Source organism: Protopterus annectens, chromosome 3.part0 (genome assembly GCF_019279795.1).
Source record: "Protopterus annectens isolate FY-2018-M chromosome 3.part0, PAN1.0, whole genome shotgun sequence".
Classification (NCBI taxonomy): domain Eukaryota; kingdom Metazoa; phylum Chordata; order Ceratodontiformes; family Protopteridae; genus Protopterus; species Protopterus annectens.
The window spans coordinates 1,218,963,374-1,218,987,077 of NC_056731.1; the positions used below are offsets into that span (position 1 = coordinate 1,218,963,374).

Here is a 23,704-nt window from a genome sequence, read left to right on the forward strand (position 1 = left end):
CTCCACCCTTTGAACCCGCTGCTTCAGTGGACCTCAAATTCTTGTCATGGAAAACGGCATTCCTTGTAGCCATTACTTCAGCGAAAAGAGTGTCGGAACTTCAGGCTCTTTCTGTAAAACCTCCGTACCTGATTTTTCACCCTGATAGAGTGTACCTCAGGATCAATCCCTCCTTTCTTCCCAAGATGGCATCAGAAACCAACATAAACCAATCCATTACTGGTTTTCTTCCCTAAATATCAAAATAAGGGTGAATACAAGCTGCACTCATTGGATGTTCATAGGCAGCTTCGTTTTTATACCCATAGGACGGCTGGCCATAGACAATCCGACCAGCTGTTCGTTTCCTTTGCCAAATTTAACTTGGGGAAAGCTATCTCTAAAGTATCTTTATCTCGCTGGATTTCCCAATGTATCCTGCTAGCTTATCAAGCCTCAGGTAGACCCGCACCAGAAGGAGTTCGTGCTCATTCCACTCACTCCATTTCTACTTCTGCGGCTTTCAAGTCTAGAGTTCCTTTGGATGATATTTGTTCTGCAGCCACTTGGGCTTCATCTCATACCTTTATCAACCACTACAAGCTAGACCTGCTTTCTAGAGGGAGAGCATCCTTTGGCTCTGCGGTGCTTCATAATATCCTTCCATGATGGCCACCCAGGGTGCAGGTAGCTGGGGACTCTGTCCCACAGGTTGCAGACAAATGAACATTCCTACTTCAGATTTAGAAGTTATGTACTCACCATAACGTTTCATCTGAGTAGGTAGTTCATTTGTCTGCAACCATCCCCCCCCCTCCTTCCCCCTGACCTTCTTTGGATCTATTAGTTTTTTAGATATCCTTTGTTGGATATATATGGAGAGGCAAACTCGATCTGAGGTCATGGAGGGTTAGCAGGGGATTATGGGTGAAGGGAGGGGCTAGGAGCTCGGATCCATTAGCTTGAAACAAGTTGCCAGCTCGGATCCGATATCGGATCCGTAACCCACAGGTTGCAGACAAATGAACTACCTACTCAGATGGAACGTTATGGTGAGTACATAACTTCTAATTACCCTCATTCCCTGCCTGCAACAGGAGTTTCGATGGTGGGCAAAAGCCTGTCACCACAACACGGGACAGCCATTCATCTTACCCACAGCAAGGCAGACATTGACAACAGATGCATCAGATTATGCCTGGGGGGCCCATATGGCAGGAAGATGTATTCAGGGCACATGGTCCACAAGTCAAATGCATCTACATATCAATCAAAAAGAGATGCTAGCAGTTCAAAATGCCCTGACAGCCTTCAAGGATCTACTTCATCCAGGACAACTACTGATGTAGACGGACAATACCACAGTCATGTGGTACATAAAAAAGGGGGCACACATTCCTACCCCCTCTGCAGGCTAGCCATGAACTTATGTGACACAGCATTGACTTACCAAGTACAGCTGCAAGCACAATTCCTGCCAGGAAGGATAAATACTCTGGCAGACGAATCAGGCAGAAACCTAATGGCTCCCCACGAGTGGAAATTGGATCCACAAGTCCTTAGCATGATAACAAGGAACTGGGGATGCCCGGACATAGACCTATTTTCCTCTCCTCACAATTGCCAACTACAAAGATTCTGCACAAGGACTTATCACAAGCAAGCATGGAAAGTGGATGCTCTGTCTTTCAGCTGGAAAAACCTAACAGTATATGCCTTTCCTCCTCTGCCTCTCCTCCCCAAGGTACTCCTCAAGGTCAGACAAGAGAAGCCAAAAATGATTCTGATTGCCCCAGACTGGCCCTGCCAGCACTGGTACCCAATCCTAAAGAGCTTGTCCCAATGCCCAGCTTGGACACTACCTCAGATTCCTCACTTATTGACTCAACAAGACAGTCAGATACTGCACAGCCAACTCAGGACCCTAAACCTGGCAGCATGGCGGATAATGTAGTCATTCGAGAAGTAACCTCTTTCTAAAGCAGTTATAGATGTTATTTTGGAGGCCAGGAGGCCTAGCACCAGAAAATCTTATGCAGAAAAATGGAAGAGATTCTGTGCTTGAAACCAGGCACAAGGTATTGACACGATTGTTCCAAATATTCCTCAAATTTTCCAATACTTAACTGAGATGCTGGATAAAGGCCTTTCCTTTTCATCCATTAAAATTCATGCCTCTGCCATTTCTGCTCATTACAATACAGAACCACCATCCATTACTAAGGCAGTACCTCAGAGGGGCCAAAAACATAAGACCCCCCCCCAAGGAAAGCACCAATACCTACATGGGACCTCAACTATGTCTTGGAAAAACTTACACTGCCTCCCTCTGAGCCAGCCTCTGCAGCTGATATAAAATTATTATCCTGGAAAACAGCTCTGCTCCTAGCAATAACCTCCGCTAAACGAGTCTCAGAGTTACAGGCACTCATGGCTGTGGAACCTTTTATCATTTTCCATCCAGACAGGGTTTCTCTGAGGACAAACCCTACATTTATGCCTAAGGTAGTGACCAGTGTGGCCCTTAACCAAACAATTCACTTGCCAACTTTTTACCCAAATCCACAGAATACGGGTGAGAGACTTCTGCATTCTTTGGACATTCACAGACAGCTACGCTTCTACTTGGATAGAACCAACACTTTCAGAAAAACTGAACAACTTCTCGTAGCATATGCTGCAGGATCACAAGGAAAGCCTATCTCAAAGCAGACAATTTCAAAGTGGATAGGCCACTGCATTCTTTTCTGCTATTCACAGCATGGCAAATCAATGCCTAAGGACATTAGGCCACATTCCACCAGAGCAGCAGCCACTTCAGCAGCCTTCCTCAGAGGAGTACCAACCAAAGACATCTCAGAGGCTGCAACCTGGAGTTCAGTGCATACTTTTACAAAGCACTATCACTTACCTCTCTATTCTAAATCCAGGGCAGGCTTTGCCACTGCAGTTCTGCAGGGCCTGATAGCCTCTCCTAATCCTATTTAGCACCAGCCTCCCAACCATAGCTTTGGGATTCAACCCAATTGTAATGACTGCAACAGTGAAACACGATGAACATAGTACAGTTGTGTACCTACCATAAATGTAGATGTTCGAGTGTATTCACTGTTGCAGTCCAGGTTACCCTCCCTCCATCCCCCTTTTCCTTGCTGGGACTTATCTGTACTTCTCTATTTTATGCAACCTATGTGGTGTATTTGCTTGTAGATGAAGGAAAAGTTGTTTTTTGGTTATGCATGTTTTTTGGCATTAGTGAGCCTACCATTTTAGGGGCACCTGACATCTGGGGCAAGAAAAACTTAAGAAAATGGCGTCGGCTGCATCTTTTATACCTCTGGCGCACTGACGTCAGGGAAGAGGTGACAGCAACCAACGCCGGACCTAGACTTTGGAACTCAGGCCGACTGTGGGTAGCCTGCCTGCAGGATAACCCAATTGTAATGACTGCAACAGTGAATACACTCGAACATCTACATTTATGGTGGGTACACAACTGTACTATGTAGTTGATCATTGTCTGTGCACTGTAATATTCCTGCTCACCTGTCTCCCAAGAAATTATCAGCTTTGTGTCATCTTGGAGGAGACACCAGAGATCATCAGTTTATTCTTGTTGAAAGATATTCTCTGCTACTTAACTGTATATAGGTTATTACAAATGGAAATTTCTGAAGCTAGTGATGAAAGTATAGCTAATAGAAATATTAGATCCTTGCAACAGTTATTTGCAGTTGCCAAACTTTCTGCAAAGAGAGTGTGTGTGAGTGTGAGTGTGTGTGTGTGTGTGTGTGTGTGTGTGTGTGTGTGTGTGTGTGTGTGTGTGTGTGTGTGTGTGTGTGTGTGTGTGTGTGTGCACGCGCGCACCACTTCATGATGGGAACAAGAGGAGGTGCTCGAGCTTGCAGTAGATTCTTAAAGATGCAAAAAGAAGAGGTAACTTCAGTGACCAGTTTAACTATTTTAGCATACTAACAAGATTCTACCAGCTCTATCATAGGCATGTAACTTTTGTATTTTCATGGAGTTTCATTTTGGCCACAACACCATAACCTGCATTTCATTTGTGTACTATGTATAATACTGTCAATTTGTTCATTGCATGTTCTGTGCTTAAAATATCTTCAGTTTCCATTTTGTAGGGCATTACTGAGGTAACAAAGAAGATCATCAAGAAGCTCAATCACCTCATCAAACAATGGTGGGTGACCAATTTAGTTAGATTTTCCCTACATATCCAAGGTGAAAATTTGCAGTCACAATCCACTTTTCCAGACTAGTTTTAAAGATTGAGAACTGCAGTACTTGATATGTAAACGCAATGTTCCCCAAACTAGGGATATGCCTGCTTGGGTTCTAATTGTGACCTGTGTTGGTGGATTTGTAGCGCTAGAGTTTTTTTTTTTCTCTATAGTGGGTGTATCAATGGTTCTGTATGAGTGAGGAAATTCAAAAAATGCTGGATCATTCATATCAGAGAAGAATAAACAGAGATCACTTTTTCTTATGAGCCTGTACAACAACTCCATACAGGGTTTATGCTTTTAGGCTATCAAGAGTAGCTCAGGGTAGTGGGACCTGAAATCTTTTTGGTGAGGAAACATTGAGCTCTGTTGAGTTGGTTTAGGTGCTTAGTAAGGTAAATGTATTATATTCAGTGTTAGATGTAATAAGGGAGGAATATATTCAGACTGCAGTAACTTTGGACATTGAGAAGATGCAGAGAAGGATGAGTTTTGCAAGTTAAAAGGATTTGCTAATCACAACAGAGAGAAAGTTGTCAAAGATGCTTGTAACAATATGGGTGCCCAAGTCACTGATGACTCTTATCGGATTTAATTGGAATGTTATCATATGGTATTATGGTGGTAGTATTAGATTTAACAAAGCCAGCTATGCTGCAAAAGTCCATAGATTTGTTTGATCCAGTTCTCACAGGAGAATCTGAGTTTCAGAATGGGATTTAATAAGTTTCCCTAATTGGCAATGGTCAGCAATCCTGGTTTATTGGTTTTCACATTAGAAAAGTAATATACCAAAGAAAATGGAACCCAGGATAGTGCTCTGTGGGGCACAGTTGGTGATGTTTTTCTGTCTAGAGCAATTACCACTGACGTTAACATTATGGACTCTGTTAGATAACAGATTACCTCTCCTGCAAACCATTTATGGATTAATGGTAAGTGGGGAGAGTTTGTCTAGAATCCCAGCATGGAGAAATAGTGACAAAGGTCTTGGAAAGGTACAGATAGGCAGCAAGGACTTTATGCCTTTTATCCATACCCTTGATAACCCTTTTGAAGAACTCCACCAAGTAGAAGTAGTCGTGATCTACCTTTTACAAAGTCAAACTGCTGTTTACCCAGGTAATTTATAGTGCATGCATATCTGAACTGCTTCTTACTGAAGTTGGTGCGCCTTGTTTGCTGTGGCATAGACTGGATTCGGGCCTGCTGGATCTAGCTTTGTTTGTGTAACTTGAGCACTAATCCAGGCATTCTCTAAAGTATTCAATTGTATTTATTACTGCTTGGTAGTAACTTGATTAAAGTGTAGCTATCATTCTAAGTCTTTTGGATTAAGCACTTGGGCTTCAGACCAGTTGTTTTACATTAGGAAGGTTTGTGGCATGCACTGTGGTGGCAGGACAGGTAGCTTTCATCCTTCTAAGTTGGGAACTGCTGATTGAGAGCCCAGTGTCTGTTATTCTTAAAGTGTATTAGTTCTGGTTTAAGCACTTGGGCTTCAGGCCAGTTATTTTACATTAAGAAGGTTCGTGGTCTGCACTCTTGTGGGAGAAGAGGCTGGACTCTGCCCTTCTGAGCTGGGAATTTCTGGTTAAAGGTTTATAGTGCCTGAATATTTGAACTGTATCTTACTGAAATTTGTACACCTTGTTTGTTGTAGCATAGACTAGATCCAGGCCTGCTGAATCTAGCTTTGTTTATATGCTTGTTGTTTGTTTGCTTGTTATTTCCTGGGCAGCTAATTCCACCTAATACGGCTTCTCAGCGCTTCTGTGGATCACTAGTGATATCTGCATTGCTTACTGTACTTATTTCCTTGTTTCACTTAAAAGAAAGTTACTGTTTGTCGTTTTTGCATTTAAGTTACCTGTAACACATTGCACTTAAGTTACCTGGCACTTGCTCATTAAAGCAATTATATAAGTCAGCACTAAAAATTAAAAGCACTACACCCTCACTCCCCACTGGCCCTTGTTTTCAATTATAAAGGAATTCCCAATATTATTCTAGCATGTCCAAAGGTCAGTTGTCAATCTCCTCTCCGGTCCAGCTGGTGAATCTGGGAATCTTGAGGCAATGTTACAACTGCCTCATGTACACAGACAACCCTCTCCTCCTCCCAACAAATTCCAACACATGTGAGAGATGCAACCATATAGCCAAACTGGAGGCTAAGCTCTCTCAACTCAGTACTGGCATAACTAGTCAGGAGGAGAAGGAAACCACACTCACTACAATTCCAGTCTCACATAGACCTACCACGACAGCAAACCAAACACATAACCACACAAAAACATACTCGGAAGCTCTAAATAAAGATCTGCCTAAGCAGCAGAGACCTCCAAAGCAGACACCGAAGCAACCGCTACCCCAAAACAAAACACGTGCAACACATATCTCACAAAGCCAGTGTGCCGAACAGTCACAGCCCTTAAGACTAAACAACACACCTGATACACTTGTAATAGGTGACTCTATCGTCAGGCACACTGACGTCCCGCTCACCAGGCTGAACAAGGAGAGGGTCATGGTGAGCAGCCTGTTGGGCGCTAGGATCCGCCACATAACACAAGCACTCAGGTCACTCCAAGGCAAGTACAAATATGACTCAGTCATTGTCCATGCTGGTGTGAATGACCTGAGACGTACCTCCCTGGACTACATGAAAAGAGACATAGAGGAGCTCTCTGAGCATGTAGCCCAGGTCGGTATGACCCTGACCTTGAGTAGCATCTTACCCTCACCAAGAATGATGCCACAATATGAAGACAAGATGATCAATTTCAACAATTGGCTTAAGTACTGGTGTCATTCAAAGGGGATCCAATGCCTGTCAGCTTGGGATGATATGCTCGACAAGCCACGATGCTTCGCTAGGGACGGCTTGCACCTGTCACCCATGGACTTTCAGATATTGGCAAAGGCTCTTGCTACCCCATAGTGCCTTTTTAGGCAAGGCTCAAAAGACAAACCCACCTCCATAGGTATCACCAGGGATAAGAAACTAAGAGTAATGCTACTCAACGCCAGAAGTCTAAACCTCAAGATGCACTTTCGAAACTCTCCTTAGCATGGAGAACATGGATATCTGTGCAGTAACAGAAACCTGGTTCAGGGCTCCGAGAGCACCCCAGTACTACCAGGTTATACCTCATACCATGCTTTTCGCCCCATAACTTGGACCGAACCACAAAAGGAGGGAGTATCGATATTCATAAAAGATACCCACACCTCCAGGTTGGTGGCAAAGCACGAAGCATCAGAGACTATCCATGTGCAACTAACAGTGGGTAAAACTGCCTTCCAGTTTATAGCCTGCTACAGACCACCCTCCCAAACCCAGGAACCCCACTTGGCCTTCCTGAGAACACTGGAAAATATGAAGGTCTCTCCAAACACCATTATATTGGGTGACTTCAACTACCCAAACATAGACTGGGAGCATTACTCTAGCTCCAACACCCTAGCCCAAAGGTTCCTAGAATTTATAAAGTCAAATGCTATGGAACAACTTGTTACCACTCCCACAAGTGGGGAAAACATACTGGACCTGATCATCATCAACATGGGGACTCTATGCTCCAGACCAGAAGTGTATCCCTCACTGGTAAGATCAGACCATAAACTAATCTCACTGGATATTCACATCCCGACCCCACCCCCTGCCCAGAAAACCACAGTGAAAAACTTCTCTAAAGCAAATTTCACACTCCTCAAAACCGAGGTGGAATCCTTCAAAGCCCCCGGGCCTGTGGAAAATATGGCCCAGACCACAGAATCCTTTATAAACGCATTCTATGAACACCTTCAGGAATGCATGGATCATGCAATCCCAAATAAAACCAAGACACAATCCTCGAAAGGCAGACGTCCTGTCTGGTGGATCCCAGCCATAAACAAACTATACAATAGAAGGAGGAAGCTACTAAATGATAGAGCAGAATCCCAAAAAGGGAAGGCATCACTGATCAGTATTAGCAAAAAACTACGGGCACTCATAAAATTGTCTAAGGCCAGCTTCGAGAGAAAAATTGCACAGGACACTAAGGATAATCACAAGGCTTTCTTTAGTTATGTTAGGAACCTGGGTGGTAATTCCCAGATATGCTCAGAATTAGTCCAAAATGACAAAAATACACGAACCCACAGACATTGCCAACATCCTAGCTGACAGGTTCAGCACAAACTTCTCCCCACCAAAAGGCCAAATATCTATCCCAGCAGAGTGCTGCCCCCCTGACATCTCAGATGCTCAGGTAAGAGCCGCCCTCTCCAAAGCAAAAAAACACAGCATCAATGGGACCAGACGGTGTCCCGGGCTGCGTCCTACATGAACTTCAAGAAGAGCTAAACCCAAACATAAAACTACTGTTCAATCTCAGCCTTACTACAGGATATGTGCCCAAAGAGTGGCGTACATCCACAGTGGTCCCTCTCCATAAAGGTGGCGCCTCAACGGATCCTGGAAACTATCGCCCCATAAGCCTGACTAGCTTGGTCTGCAAAGCTATGGAAAGGATCATCATGGACCTCATAAATAAAGATATTGAGGACCTACAGACACTGGATCCTACCCAATTTGGCTTTGTTAAGGGCAGATCCTGCCTCTTAAACCTGGTTGATTTCTTTGAAACAGTCACCAAGGCCATTGACGAGGGGAAGGTGGTCCACACAGCCTACCTAGACCTCACAAAAGCATTCGATACAATACCCCACTCGGGCATTATAGATAAGCTCACCAGCTTAAATATAAACCCCTGTGTCACTAGATGGATTGCAAACTGGCTCAAGGACAGAACCCACATGGTTAGAATTGCTGGAGCCATGTCAGACTCCAAACCAGTTACAAGTGGTGTCCCACAAGGCTCAGTCCTGGGACCTCTCTTGTTCGGTATATATTTCTCAGAGGTACAGGCCAACACGGAAGGACTGTGGCTGACCAAGTTCGCAGATGACTGCAAACTGGGCACCATAATCGACTCTCCAGCTGACACAAGCATCCTCCAAAAGGGCCTCATAGAAACAGACAACTGGTGCCAGAGCCATGGCCTCAAGCTAAATGCCAAAAGTGTATAGTCATCCCCTTTGGCAAAAACAAAGTGCCCACAAATTACCACATAGGTGGTAATCCATTAAGTACAGAAGAAGTAATTAGGGACCTGGGGACCCAAGTTGATAGCAATCTCTCATTTGACAACCACGTGGCCAAAGTGGTTAGAAAAACATTTTATATAGCCCACCTAATCATGAAGGGATTCACATCTAGATCAGGGGAGATCATCATGCCTCTTTACTCATCCCTCATCAGGCCCATAATTGAGTACAATGCCCTTTTGGGATGTATCTTACCAGACACCTGCAGCAACTGGAAAGACCCCAAAAGTACCTCACCAAGAGGATCAAAGGGCTCAAACAGATGCCATATGCTGCCCGGTTAAAGAAACTCCAGCTCTACTCAGTGGCATACCGCCTGTTCAGTGGCAATCTGTGCCTGACGTATAAAGCCATGTCCAACCCGGAATTAATGGACATGCTGCACCTCAGAAAATCCAAATCCCATCGAGCTACGCGCTCGAGAGACTTGAACCTCAGCTGAAATAAATAGGACATGCTGGAGGGACAGATTCATAACCCAGAGGCTCCCTTCACTCTGGAATAAAATCCCAGTCCAGGTTAGGCAGAGTCCCTCATTGACTCTCTTCAAGAGGAATCTTGATGAGTGGATGGGAGATCGTAGATTTACCCCGGGTATCACTTCTGTGTCACTGTTAGACAGAGGCACAGTATACTAACCTCGAAAAAGGGCATAGCAAAATAAATTTAAAATGGGTGGCGAAAGCCAAACACATTCTGGCTAGGCTTATAAATGCCCTAGGGCAGATAGCCTAGTATGAACCTATGAACATATACCATTGCTTATTAGATCAGCTGTAATATAGTCCATAGTGTTGCAAATAGTAATAGTGACAAAAATCGAGCTGCAATTCCCAGAGTCAATACAAGGACCACCTCTGTACAAGGACACCGCATCAGATTTCTCCACATATTCGGCATGTAACCAGTGAAGAGATTTGAGATGAAGTTTTGACTGGGGGGTTACTATGGCAGAGTTGGTGCTTCTCAGCAGACATTCATGCATTTTGTCAACACCCATGGAACTAACCAGTTTTAATTTTGGAAAGAGTGGAAAAGACTTTATCAAGAATGATCTAGAAGGAGTAAAGATTAGTAAGGGGTGGGTTGTGAAGTTGGAAAACATTTTGTCTGCAATAGTCTGTATATTATCAGGGTCATAAATGGAAGTATATTAGTGATAATTTCAATACAGAAGTGCTGGTTGCTTCTAAACTTCATAACATTGTTGAACCTCTTAGTGGTTGTTTGTTTCTATTTTTTATTGTTTTTGAAACCCTAAGTTCATAATCGGCTTTTCATTGTATAATGAGAAGTATAAATACATATGGATATACTAAAATATTGTTGTGGAATCCAAGTATTGAACATATCTAACATGGTATAATTTCTGAATATCCATTCCTGAAATTAGAATCCCATTTGTTTAGGAACCAAAACTCCCATGACTTCCTATTTAAAAAGAGGCGGAAGTAATTTATTTAGCATGTCAGATCCCTTGTCATTTCTCTGTGGCTGATAGGGTTTGGTCTCGTGCGTGCCTTGAATTTGATTCGTCCCCCTTCATTCTTCCTCAGTCTGTTCAGGCTCACTTGTCTCCCCTACCCTACCCCCACTTCCCACTCCACATCATCCACATTTACCTTGACCTAACAACACCCACAATTGCTTATTACTCAGTCACACACCAGTACCCAATTAGCACTAATTAACCAATAATCACTCATAATACAATCTAAAACATACTCAACCACTCATACTGAATTCATCAGTACCTCAAATAACACCAAATAAGTAAATCACAACCCAACAGTACTTTTTCCCCAAAACCAGAAATTCTTGCAACACATTAAACATTCTAACAGGACTCTCAAACCTAACTGTACACCTCAAACCAAACCCAAACAACAGTAACTTTAAAATACATTAAATCCCCATATACCTCAAACTAAACCCAGGTTCAACTCACTATTGTAACTCTTTAACCCTCCACCCCCATTTTATCTATACACATATCTGCCAGTATAACTTAAATCAAAGAACACTTTGTACCAAAAACATGTTAGCCCTGTGACACCCGTGCACTGGCACAGTAATCAAGGAGCCTCAATCTTCACCACTAACACCAGTGAGGGGCATCCACATTAGTAATGATAACAAATGCTCACACAGTTAAGTACAATTTCCCGTAAGAGCACACAGAGATCACAGTCAATCTCCGGCTGGTTTCTCCCTTTCTCTCCAGATCCCCAGTAAGACTTCCCACTGGTACAGCTATAGGTTACAGATCTCAGCCAAGTAGTCAAGCTAAAACCTCCAGAGCCCTCTCTGTCCAACCAGTGCTTCGTGTCCCTGCCAAGTAGCTGAGACACACACACACACACACACTTTGAGATTTGGTTTATATACAAACACACAGACACTCCTGTGGAAGGGTGACACAGGTTCTCCAGCTATGCCCCCTCCTGCCAGACTATAAGGTAGTAATCACTGCCACCAGCTACTCTTATCAGCTACTAAAAAGGCGTTTACCAAAGAGTGTCCAATTATTACTCTGCAATATTATTATCCAATTAGTAAGAGTGACTAACAGCAAGGCTTATTTGGAGTGGCTTTGTACATTATCACTATATAATTGCAACGTACTCTACAGCTTAAATTATCTCTACACAAAATAACCACAATTGATAAAAATATTTAATAATAAATAATAAAAACAAGACAAACCTTCTCAATGCAACACAGTGCTAGTCAAGAGTTCAGAAATCACAGGAAAATGCTTAAAATACTGTAGAATAGTCTAACATAAATATAGAAAACAGCTAGACTAAATTTGACTAAACTCTTATCTAACAAAGAGCAATCACAGTTCTAAATAAACTTACATATAGGGCAGAGGCAGAGTACTGGTGAGTGTTCAGTTCTGAAGACAAATGCCAAAATGCTCTGATTCTCTGTCTCTCTGAGAAAGTCTTAAAAATAATACATCACTGCTGATTCATTTTAGATTACATCATTCTTCTCTGGTTCCTAGGCTAACAGAAACTCAAGAGTTTTAACATTTCTTTGATCTTGCACCTGGCCAGGAAATTACAGCAATAAAACACATTATATATGTAAAATCTAGCAATTAACTCTGGTCTCAAAACAATAGAAGGAATTCCTCAGTCCAGACATTATGTCTCTGAGCTTTGAGATCAGTCATACAATGCTTGACTTATCAGCTTTATTCCAGCAGAGTGCACTGTGGTTACATTTTTGAACTTCAGCATTTAACACCGTTTTCTTACATTTTAAGAGGATAAAACTGTGGATTATATTCATATTTACAATGACCTAGAATTATCTACAAAATTCTATCTAGCTAGGCTGGCAGCCTTCACATATCTTCCCCTGGAGAACTCAAACTAGTTTTTCAAGTGACCCTTGAGAAACATTGATTGAGAGGGTTAGGTGTATCTGAATATACCTTACCCCATTCCCTGTCTTGAGAGTCCATCTGCGTTGGCGTTGCTAACCCCACTGTGGTGTGGCACTGACATATATGCTTGCAACCCTAAGCTCCATCTTAGCAACTTGGCATTTTGCTGGCTGACTCGGTGTAACCATGTTAGGGGATTGTGATCTGTAACTACAGTGAATTTTCTTCCATAAAGATAAGGCTGACGTTTCTGCAGTGCCCACACTAAGGCTAGACATTCCTTTTCTACAGCTGCATAGCATTCCTCCCTGGGTTGAAGCCTATGACTGAGATAAATCACTGGATGCTCTTTTCCCTCTGAAGAAATCTGGCTTAGTACAGCCAAACCCCATGGTTCGAAGCATCCACCTGCACAACAAATTCTTTGCTGTACTCTGGACTGGCTAACAGGGGGGTCCTCCCAAAGATTCTTTAAGCTTCTGTAATGCCTGCTCACATGCTAGGGTCCACACTACCTTGTCTGGATTGTTTTTTCTTGTCAGGTCTTTGAGGGGAACAGCTATAGTACTATAACTGGGGACAAACTTTCTGTAGTACCCTGCTGTCCCTAAGAATGTCCTCATCTGCTTTTTGGTAACAGGTGCAGGCTGTGCCTGAATGGCTTCCACTTTAGCAGGTTCTGGCCTGATCTTACCACTTCCTACTCTGTGTTCCTGGTAGGAGACCTCTGCCATACCCACCTGACATTTGTACGGCTTAATGGTCATCCCTGTACTCTGTAGTTTGCCCATCATGACATGTTGAAGGAGCTCTTGCCAGGAGTGGCTGTAGATGGCAATATCATCTGGGTACGTAAGGGCAAACCCTCCTGCTAGGATATGTTTTACCAGCCTCTGGAAAGTTGCTGGGGTATTCTTCATCCCAAAGGGTATCCTTGTGAACTCATACAAGCCAAAAAGAGTCACAAAGACTGACCTCTCTCTAGCACTGGAGGTCAAGGGCACCTGCCAGTAACGCTTGGTAAGATCGATGGTGGTAAGATACTTAGCCCCACTGAGCTGCTGTAGGGCCTCATCTGTCCTAGGCGTGGTGTAAGCATCTGACTATGTGACTTTTTAATTTCCTGTAGTCCACATAGAACCTGGTGCTGCCATTCTTCTTTGGTAAGACAAGACATCTATTAAAAACTAGAGAAAAGGCTTGGATGGCATGGCACACTAACAAAACAACAGCCAGTAAGCAGACATACTTAGAACTAAGGAACAAAGCCAAAAAGCAAATTAGACTAGATAAAATTAACTATTATAGTACTAGCCAAACCACCTCCAGAATAAACCACAACAATTCTGGTCAGCAATAAAAAATATCCTTCAGCCAGGGCAAGCTAGCACACCCTTCCCATCAATCATCAATGCTAAAGACAGCATAGCAGCTCAATGTAATAAGTATTTCACAGAATCCATCTTTGCCCTTGCAAATAACAGCAGCTCTTCTCCTCTATCACCTCCCATAATAAAAAATCAGGACGGCAATAACTTCTCTTTCAAACCAGTCACTACAGATATCGTAAAAAAATATCTAAAAAAGCTCAAGCCTACAATCCTTGCAGCTCACCAACTACCTGCAGAGCATCATAAAATCTTAGCTGGCGCAACCTTCTGTCCAGTATCAATCTTCATCAGTGGGTCTATCTCCGAGGACAATGTACCAGCCATCTGGAAAATAACACACATTATCCCATACTCAAAGGTGGAAACTCAACAAAGTTGTCCAACTATTGTCCCATAATGTTATCACCACTATCAAAAATTTTAGAGTGATGTATCCACTCTCAACTACTAAACTACCTGTTAACTAACAACCTTCTGTATGACACTCTGAATGGATTACAACCTAAACACAGCACTATTTCTGCTCTGATGTCCTTCACTAACATTGTCAACAAGCACAGAAATAGTGGTAGCCTGGGATCCTCTATATTTCTTGATCTTTCGACACTGTCTCTCACAACAAACTCCTAATTACTCTCTAAACTCAAACACAGCCATTCTGCACTGGCTTGATTCCAGGATTCTTGCTGAATGCCAGCAGGCTGTAAAATGGCAGCAAAATCTCTAACCTCTAAAATCAGTCACTCTTGGAGTCCCTCAGGGCTCCATCCTTAATCCTCTCCCCTTCACACTATTTACTAACAACCTTCATACTTCTACTGCATGCATCCCTCATCCAGTGTGCTGGCGATTCTACTTTAATCTGCACTGCACCAACATTACAGCAACTTCAGCATATAACACATCAGTGTTTCTTAGCAGTAGAATCCTGGCTAGCCAATGCTTAGCTTATTCTTAACTCCATAAGACTAAGCTTATTCTTTTTCTATCCATAAGATCCTCTGACACTAACACTACCCTCTCCTTCAATATCTCATCTTCAAGCAATACAATTATGTCTCCAGTAAGCCACACTAAACTTCTTGGTGTGATCATTGATAGTAATCTGAAACTTGATATCCACATAGCTCAGACAATAAAGAAAGTCTGTAAAAAAAAACTTGGCACCCTATACAGAAACAGAGTTTTTAACATACAACACTAAAGCCACCATAGCCAGAACTCACCTTGTTTCCACCCTGCCCTACACATCTCCAATTCTCACCAATCTAAGGAAAACAGACTTAAGTAAACTGGAGAGCTGCTACAATAAAATTGCTACGTTTGCCACAGAATCAACTTGTAGATCACATCATTGCCTAACACTAAGATAACTCTCATAGTTAGAACTGTCCAATCTCCTAGCATACTACTAACTATCCATGGCCCATCAAATACTCAAATAGCCAGAAAAAAACCCTGCCCTTCAAAACCTCTTATTACCCTGTATTGCCAATCGTGAATTGAGCTTCACCAATAAATCATTACTGAAGATATCCAAAGCCAGTAATATAGGTGGAGAATCCCTCTACTCAAGTTATATAGCAAAAGTCTGGAGTAACTTACCCTTAGAAAGCAAATCTATTACCTGCACCACAAGGTTCAGAAAAAAGCCTAAAGTCCCACTTAACAAAATCATGGATATATCCCTGTTCCTACCTTGATTTAAGAATTAGATGGCTCACTTATTAACCCACAGTTAACATATCTCTAATTAGTGCAGCCACCATTCTACCTTCACTTAAATTTCTATACCTCGTCTGTTTTTCTACTCTGTATGCTAACATATATGATTTGGAAATATTACTGTTATAATCTGAACTGTACAGATGTTTTACACTGTATTAAATCCCGTTACATCTAGTATGTTTGCTATGTACTACACTGTGTTCTCTGTTGTACTTATTATTGTGCATTAAACTATGTATTCTGTCTGTGTATGTTGTCTCTGTATGTAGTCGGGGAGCTTTTCTCCCCCGGCCTCTGATGAAAAAGGACAAATTGTCCAGTCAGACTTTCCCAGTAAACTAACATAAACTAAACTAAAATAAAATAAGTAAGTAAATTATTTTATGTACTGATGCATACTGTCCCACCAGAAGGTTCCATGTGTCAGGGGATGTTTATGTTAGTGTTTTTTGTAGTTGAAGCCATTTGTCTGATCTCTAAGGAAGACTGCTATTTCATTCCAGTGAAGTGACATCTTAGGTCAGTGAAAAAATAGCCTATATGAATCAGTGTGACAAAAATACCATTAGATTTGTGGGTCTAGGTCATAGAGATGCTGCTGTTAATGTGTGCAATCAGGAATTGTGGGTTTATCTAGCTAGTGAAGGTATTTAGAGAAATACATTATGATATATCTGCAGAGCTTTACGGACCTGTGAACAATAGAAACTGTTTGTTAATACAGTAGGATGCATGGTGGTCTAAATGTGGTTGTCCTCATTGGTGACAGTGTGTATGCTGACTGTTAGAATTGGTACTGGATTTTCTGACACAGTAGGTTGTAACAAAATCATAACTGCCAAACGAGAATACCACAGTTTGCAGTTGCATTAACCATATGGTTATTACAGCAGTTACTGCTATTTTGTAGAAACTGTATAGTATACATTAATATATGACTTTTGACATTTCTGTTACTCTGCTTCCATCACACTTTAAGGAAATGTTATCATTGTTACTATTTTTGATTACAGCATTCCACATTTTTAGATAAACTGATGACTTTCTACTGACAGTATCGTTGGAAGTCCATTAAGTTTTGTATGTTTGGTGGTGATGTTTTCTGTCTTAAGCTGATGATGGTTCCTTTGACTTTCAAGGTGGTGGTTTGGTTTAGTTATTTTGGTTCTGCTCTGCTAGATGGCATTTCTCTTTCATCAAGTCTGTAAAAACCAGTGTACTTTTTCAAACTTTTAACTTTTTTTTCCAAGTTTTGTGGTATATAGAAATGTAGTTCTTTTGGGGTTTAGTCACTGTTATAAATAGTTGTATTGTACTAATTTATGTGATTCATGTACTTTACTGATGTATTTACTATGTGAAGCTTTTCTCCCTGGCCCTTTGCTGTAAAGGGGTCATAAATGACCCAGCTGGAGTTTTATAATAAACAAATGAATACAAATAAATAAACAAATGTATCATCAGCCACGTAAGTGTTTTCAGTGCTACATCAAACCTCCTTAATTAAAGTAACTTGTGTGGTACAGCAACGAATGCTTTTTTTGGTACTCTTGTTGTAAACACAGTATTTATCAACAGATTAACTATGGTAATCCTATGTTCTTTGTTACTGCAGGGTATACATAGCACCATGCAGAACCATTACACCTGTCCATATGTCTCATTGTTGCTTATAGCATGACACTGCAGACAGTCACAGTCTTTCAGTGAAGTGAACCATTCCTGTTGTCCTGAAAATATTCCATGGTATAAGCCACAAATGACTGATACAGCCCTAATTCTACAAACATGGTATTTTACTGTGTTGTTGGGTACTGCCGTAACATCCCAGGTGATGGAATTGCATTATTCAAGTTTCCCAGTCGTGAGAAATCACCTGTCAGGTACAGCAAGTGGGTGGACTATGTGAAGACTACAAGGACATGGAATGACACTGCTGCAGTTGCCCCTCATATTTGCTCTGCTCATTTCTCTGATGATCAGTTTGAGAACGTTTTACGGGTTCGCATGAAGTTTGGGAAAACATTAAAGCTCAAGCGTATGGCTATTCCAGATGTCGCACATGTCACAGAATTCTTGCATAAACAATCATCAAACAGAAGGTCCAGATCACACTGTGAGACAGATTCTACAGCTAACAGAAAGAGGCCACATACTTCTGTGGACTGTGATGTCACTGTGAGTACCCCATTATCTTATCCATGTAAAGCAGTAGTAATAATTGGTTAAGCGTATTGATGATTACCATGCATGTTTCCACTTATTCTGCAGTACTCCATGGTCAGAACATTTGTGTTTCCACTGCTTTACACAGTCAAGCTCACTGTTGTACACAGTACTTTTCCTTAGGGCACCTTACTGTCCTCTTTATTACTGCTAAAGCAGTGGTTCCACCACAGCGATGTTGTAACTGTGAGTGTTAATGTGAGTTTCCAAAATTACTGTTGATTTGTAGCAGCAATGGTACCATAACACCGTAGGACTCTGTACTATGCTCCAGACATGACTGTGATGCAGATGTGACTGTCTGTGCCAGTGATTCATGTAGTGTCATTGCATTGGTGCTGAAGACTCTGTGGATAAGTACTCTAGTGCTGACCTTGCACCACTGAATCATACAACTTAATGCAGAAGGGTATCACCTCTTCAGATGTGACCACTGACTGTCATTGATGGTGGTGGTATAACACTGGTGAACTGATCAAAGGATAAGCTGAGATTGAGAAGAACACCAACACTCTGATTGCTAACGTCAGTTAAAGGTAAGTATAATGACATTGTATTCCCATATTTGTCTGTAAACATGTGTTAAACCCTCAGTGCACTTAGTGTGTAAGGCATCAGTTTTGTTTACTAATTGCTCATATTACTTAAAAGACCATGTGATACCTTTGAGGTATTTTCATTTCTTTGCTGAAATGTTTGCACTGCATGCTAAACAAATTGTACCTGACATGTTTTGTGAATGGAAGTGCCATGACTGGAAATCAAGTATGCATCATATGAATGTGCATCACTGCATTATCATGACAGCTCACAGTGTGTCCAGCAATACTCACTGCTAAATATAGGCATTCAAAGATGTAGTATTTCTCTACTTTTTCTTAGTACTGTATTGGTGACACACATCTCCACTAAACTGACTGCCGGGTTTGTTGGCAACACTATAGAACAGACGCTAAGCATTACTTGCATGCTGTGTCATTGCATATAGACACTCACTCTGTTTACACTAACCGTTAATGGTGCACCTCATTTGTAGGTATTCAAACCAAATGTCTCCTATATTGATGTTAGTGCACAGTGTAACATCTGTTGGATGGAAAGAGAATCACAGGCATTACACTCTATGGTATACATGCTGCACCACTGCCATTGCCACAGGTGGCAAGCCCTATGTTTTTTATGAAACCACAGACAGTACCACACAATATATTTCTGGGGAGTAGTCACCTGCAGATGCCTGCATTTCCGTACCATTTGTTTGGACGCAATTACAGTGAAACTCTGTGATCCCTTCAGTTGTTCATTGCTTCATTTTGCAGTCTTTGATACTTGCATTTTTCATGTATTCATCAATCACAGCCCTTCTCAATGGGAATCAAATATTCTTATTGTATCACTCCATCTTAGAGGACATGTCACATATTGCCTGTCTTGTGGATAACTGGTTTGACCAAGTTCTCAACTGGTGTTTCCAGTAACCTATGTGGATCCCTGCTTACCATATTTGCTGAAAGCACTGACTCTGGACATAGGAAAAGTTGGTGAAACTAACCTATATATAGATGGTACATTTTTAGGGTCTGTGTCCACGGTTGCAGCTATCCTGATATCATGTTTCTCAGTCCACAGACCCTTCAGGCTTTGACTAGATGAACACAGCATGAATTGAAATGACTACTAGTTTGAAGTAGTAGGAGATTTTTCTGAAAATTAATGGATATTTACTGTATTATACAGTAAATCACTGATGTTGGAACATGCGTACATAGTTATTTCATTCATTTCTTGCTTTTTTTAGCTGACAAATTGTGCCACCCTTTTTTCTGTATTTAACATATAGGGCATAATTCAGAAAAGTTTCCAAGAGGTGTACACCTCGCTGTAACTTTTGGAATTCAGAGACTGCTCTATTGCAGTACTTTTGCACCATTGCAGTGGGCTGTCTCCATGAGCATTTCAAGGAAGAGGCATATGCTAATTAGCTATGGGATCTCCCTAGAAATTCCTGTGATAAGGCAATTACACAGCCGAGTGATTCAGAGAATCACTCAGCTGTGTGAATTAGCATGCCTTCTCCTGCCCTCTCATGGTAGTGAACACGGCCAAAAGACAGTGTTCATCCATCGCAATAGAGGTAAGTGTTAGGGAGTGTAGCAGCCGAGTAACATTAGAATGTGTGTGTGTGTGTGTGTGTGTGTGTGTGTGTGTGTGTGTGTGTGTGTGTGTGTGTGTCTCTGTCTGAGTGCATGAGTGTGTGTAAGTGAGCTGTGTGTGTATTGTGTATGTTTCTTTTTTTGGAAGTAACAGTAGGAGGTTAGTAAGGGAATAAGTTAATTGTGTGTTATGGATGTAAGTGTCTTTGTGAGTCTGATCTGGTTAATAGTGGGCTGTGTGTGTGTGTGTGTCTGTGTGTCTGTGTGTCTGTGTGTGTGTGTGTGTGTGTGTGTGTGTGTGTGTGTGTGTGTGTGTGCATGAGTGGCTCTGTATGTGTGTTTCTGCTTGGGAAGTAGCAGTAGGAGGTCATTAAGGGAATAGGTTAGTTGTGTTTTATGGGTAAATAGATAAACATCTTTGTGACTCCGATCTGGTTAATAGAAGGCTATGCATGTGTGTGCATGAGTGTGCGTGCATGAGTGTGCGTATGCATGCATGAGTGTGCGTGTGCATGCATGAGTGTGCGTGTGCATGCATGAGTGTGCGTGTGCATGCATGAGTGTGTGTGTGCATGCATGAGTGTGTGTGTGTGTGTGCATGCTTGAGTGTGTTTGTGTGCTTGTGTGCGTGTGTGTGTGTGTGTGTGTGTGTGTGTGTGTGTGTGTGTGTGTGTGTGAGTGTATGTGTGTGTGTGTGTGGGGGCTGTGTGTGTGTGGGGGCTGTGTGTGTGTGTGGGGGCTGTGTGTGTGTGGGGTGTGTGTGTGTGTGTGTGTGTTTGGTTGTGTGTGTGTGTGTGTGTGTGTGTGTGTGTGTGTGTGTGTGTGTGTGCGCATGAGTTTGTGTGAGTGGGCTGTGTGTGTGTGCATGAGTTTGTGTGAGTGGGCTGTGTGTGCGCGCATGAGTTTGTGTGAGTGGGCTGTGTGTGCGCGCATGAGTTTGTGTGAGTGGGCTGTGTGTGCGCGCATGAGTTTGTGTGAGTGGGCTGTGTGTGCGCGCATGAGTTTGTGTGAGTGGGCTGTGTGTGCGCGCATGAGTTTGTGTGAGTGGGCTGTGTGTGTGCGCGCATGAGTTTGTGTGAGTGGGCTGTGTGTGTGTGTGTGCGCATGAGTTTGTGTGAGTGGGCTGTGTGTGTGTGTGTGTGTGTGTGTGTGTGTGTGTGCGCATGAGTTTGTGTGAGTGGGCTGTGTGTGTGTGTATGAGTTTGTGTGAGTGGGCTGTGTGTGTGTGCGCATGAGTTTGTGGAGTGGGCTGTGTGTGTATGTTTCTGCTTGGGAAGTAACAGTAGGAGGTCAGTAAGGGAATAGGTTAGTTGTGTTTTATGGGTGAATAGATAAGTGTGTTTGTGAGTCCAATCTGGTTAGTAGAGGGCTGTGTGTGTGTGTGTGTGTGTGTGTGTGTGTGTGTGTGTGTGTGTGTGTGTGTGTGTGTGTGTGTGGCTGTCATACTTCCATACACCCCCAGACTGATGAGAAAAGCCTGCAACTTTGGGTGGGGGGGTCTATAAGCCCCCAGAGATAACTCCTTAGCTATGTGCTTTAATGTCATACAGGGTCGGGGGGGGGCATTAGACACCAGGGAGGCATTTACCTGCCCCAACCTGTATTATGTTTAACACTAGACACCTGGGAAAAAGGTGTTATCTCATGTCTTAATGGCACTTAAAAACCTAACATTGATCGGGGTTGGAGAACACTAGCCACCTGAGGTACTGCAGCAAAACCTGATGGTATTTGTTTTTTTTTTCTTTTTCCTATCTTCTATTATTAGAGACATTTCATCTTGTTTGTACTATTTGTCTCAAAATCTTTAGAATTTGGATACATCTCCTAGCTTGGAAATTGGCATATATTGTTCCTGTTCCAAAGCGTGGTAATTCCCATGTTGTTGAAAACTATGTACTGATTAGTCTGACAAGTGTTATTGGTGAACATTTTTGAGCAGGTATTATCTCAATATATTATTACTTCTTTAGGTGATGAATTTGATTTAATACAACATGGATTTATGGTGGGTAGATCTGTGAAACTTGTATGGTAAGGCTTTGGATGGTAGGAATGCAGTAGATTTCATATATTTAAATATGTCCAAGGCTTTTCATACTATGTCTCCTAAAGATTGTTAGAGCTGTTAAATGAAAAATTAGTGACGTGTAATTAAGTGGCGTGCAAATTGGTTAGAAGATAGAAATAGCAGGGTGAAAAATGGTAATTATTTTTCAGATGAGAGCTTGATCAGTAGGTGTGTCCCTCAGGGTTCAGTACTGGGTAAAGTACTGTTTGGAATTTTTATGACTAGTTTTCCTTTTGATGATAAATTTTGGTTGACGAAATATGCTGATGATGATAACTTTGGCTCAATCACCTCAGAATTATCTGATCAGTTTTCTGTGCAAGCTTATTTGAATACCTTATTTAAATGGGTTATAGGGAATGAAATAAAGTTTAATGTTAAGAAGACTTCTGTTATGTGTTTTGGTGCAGAGAATCCCAATTATCGATATGCAATAGATAATATTGATATCCAAAAAGTTAATATTATAAGGAATTTGGTTGTAAAGGTAGATGATAAGTTGGGTTTTAATCATCACCTGTTGGATATCATTAGAAGATGTTGTTTTGCAATAGGTAATAATATTAGAAGTATTGCTAGCACAGATGGGGCAGTTTTGCTTCAAATTTATAAGACTATGGTGAGACCAGTTATTGAATATTGCAGGTCCTTTTGTGTATACAAAAAGATGCAGTTAAATATACTAGAAAGAAGTCGGAGACATTTTACTAGAAGAATTAAATGGGTGGTAGGGGTGAACTATTGTAGGATTCTTAATTTATTGTCCTCGTACACAGTAAAATATATTGTTTTAAGGATTATACATTTGGGAATTGTGTGGTAGTATTTAAGAGTGCACTGCATGAATGCCAGAAGTAATAACTATTTGTTGAATAGTATGTTAGATAAAACATCTATGTGGAATACTTCTTTCTATGGGAGAGCATGTTTATGGCGGAATACAGTTCCTTTCGGAGGGAGGAAATTGGATTTTAAAAAATCAAATAAACTCCAGTTTGGATTTATAGGTGGGTTCATGGGTTCCATCCCAGTTTATTATAATGGCAAGCTTTTGAGGGCCTTTATTAAGCTTTGGACTTGGTGTCTCTGAACATCTGTATTCCTCTTTTATGTTGGTAACTTTTGAATGCATCCAGTGCATTACCCAGCATGCCATTTCATTCTCTGTGACTTGCTGTATTTAGTCAGTAGTCTGTATGAACAGATGTTATTCTGGGGTCTCCAGGATGAAAATTGTGGAAGTTTTGTGGTACCTGCATCCCCTTTGTCCACCCACCTTTCCTTTGTAATCTTGTGCTATTACACTATTGTCCACCTATCTTTCCTTTGTAATCTAGGGCTATTATACTATGCTA

General features: G+C 41.8%; 1 protein-coding gene across 1 annotated transcript in view; it reads left to right on the top strand.

Moving 5' to 3' along the window:
* LOC122796720 overlaps window positions 1-23,704 on the top strand; it is a 284,514-nt gene that overhangs the window by 27,056 nt on the left and 233,754 nt on the right. The window contains exon 2 of the mRNA XM_044065419.1: window positions 17,515-18,077. Within this exon, the coding sequence (XP_043921354.1) occupies window positions 17,688-18,077 (390 nt within the window). The 5' untranslated portion in view covers window positions 17,515-17,687. The remainder of the gene's footprint in view (window positions 1-17,514; window positions 18,078-23,704) is intronic.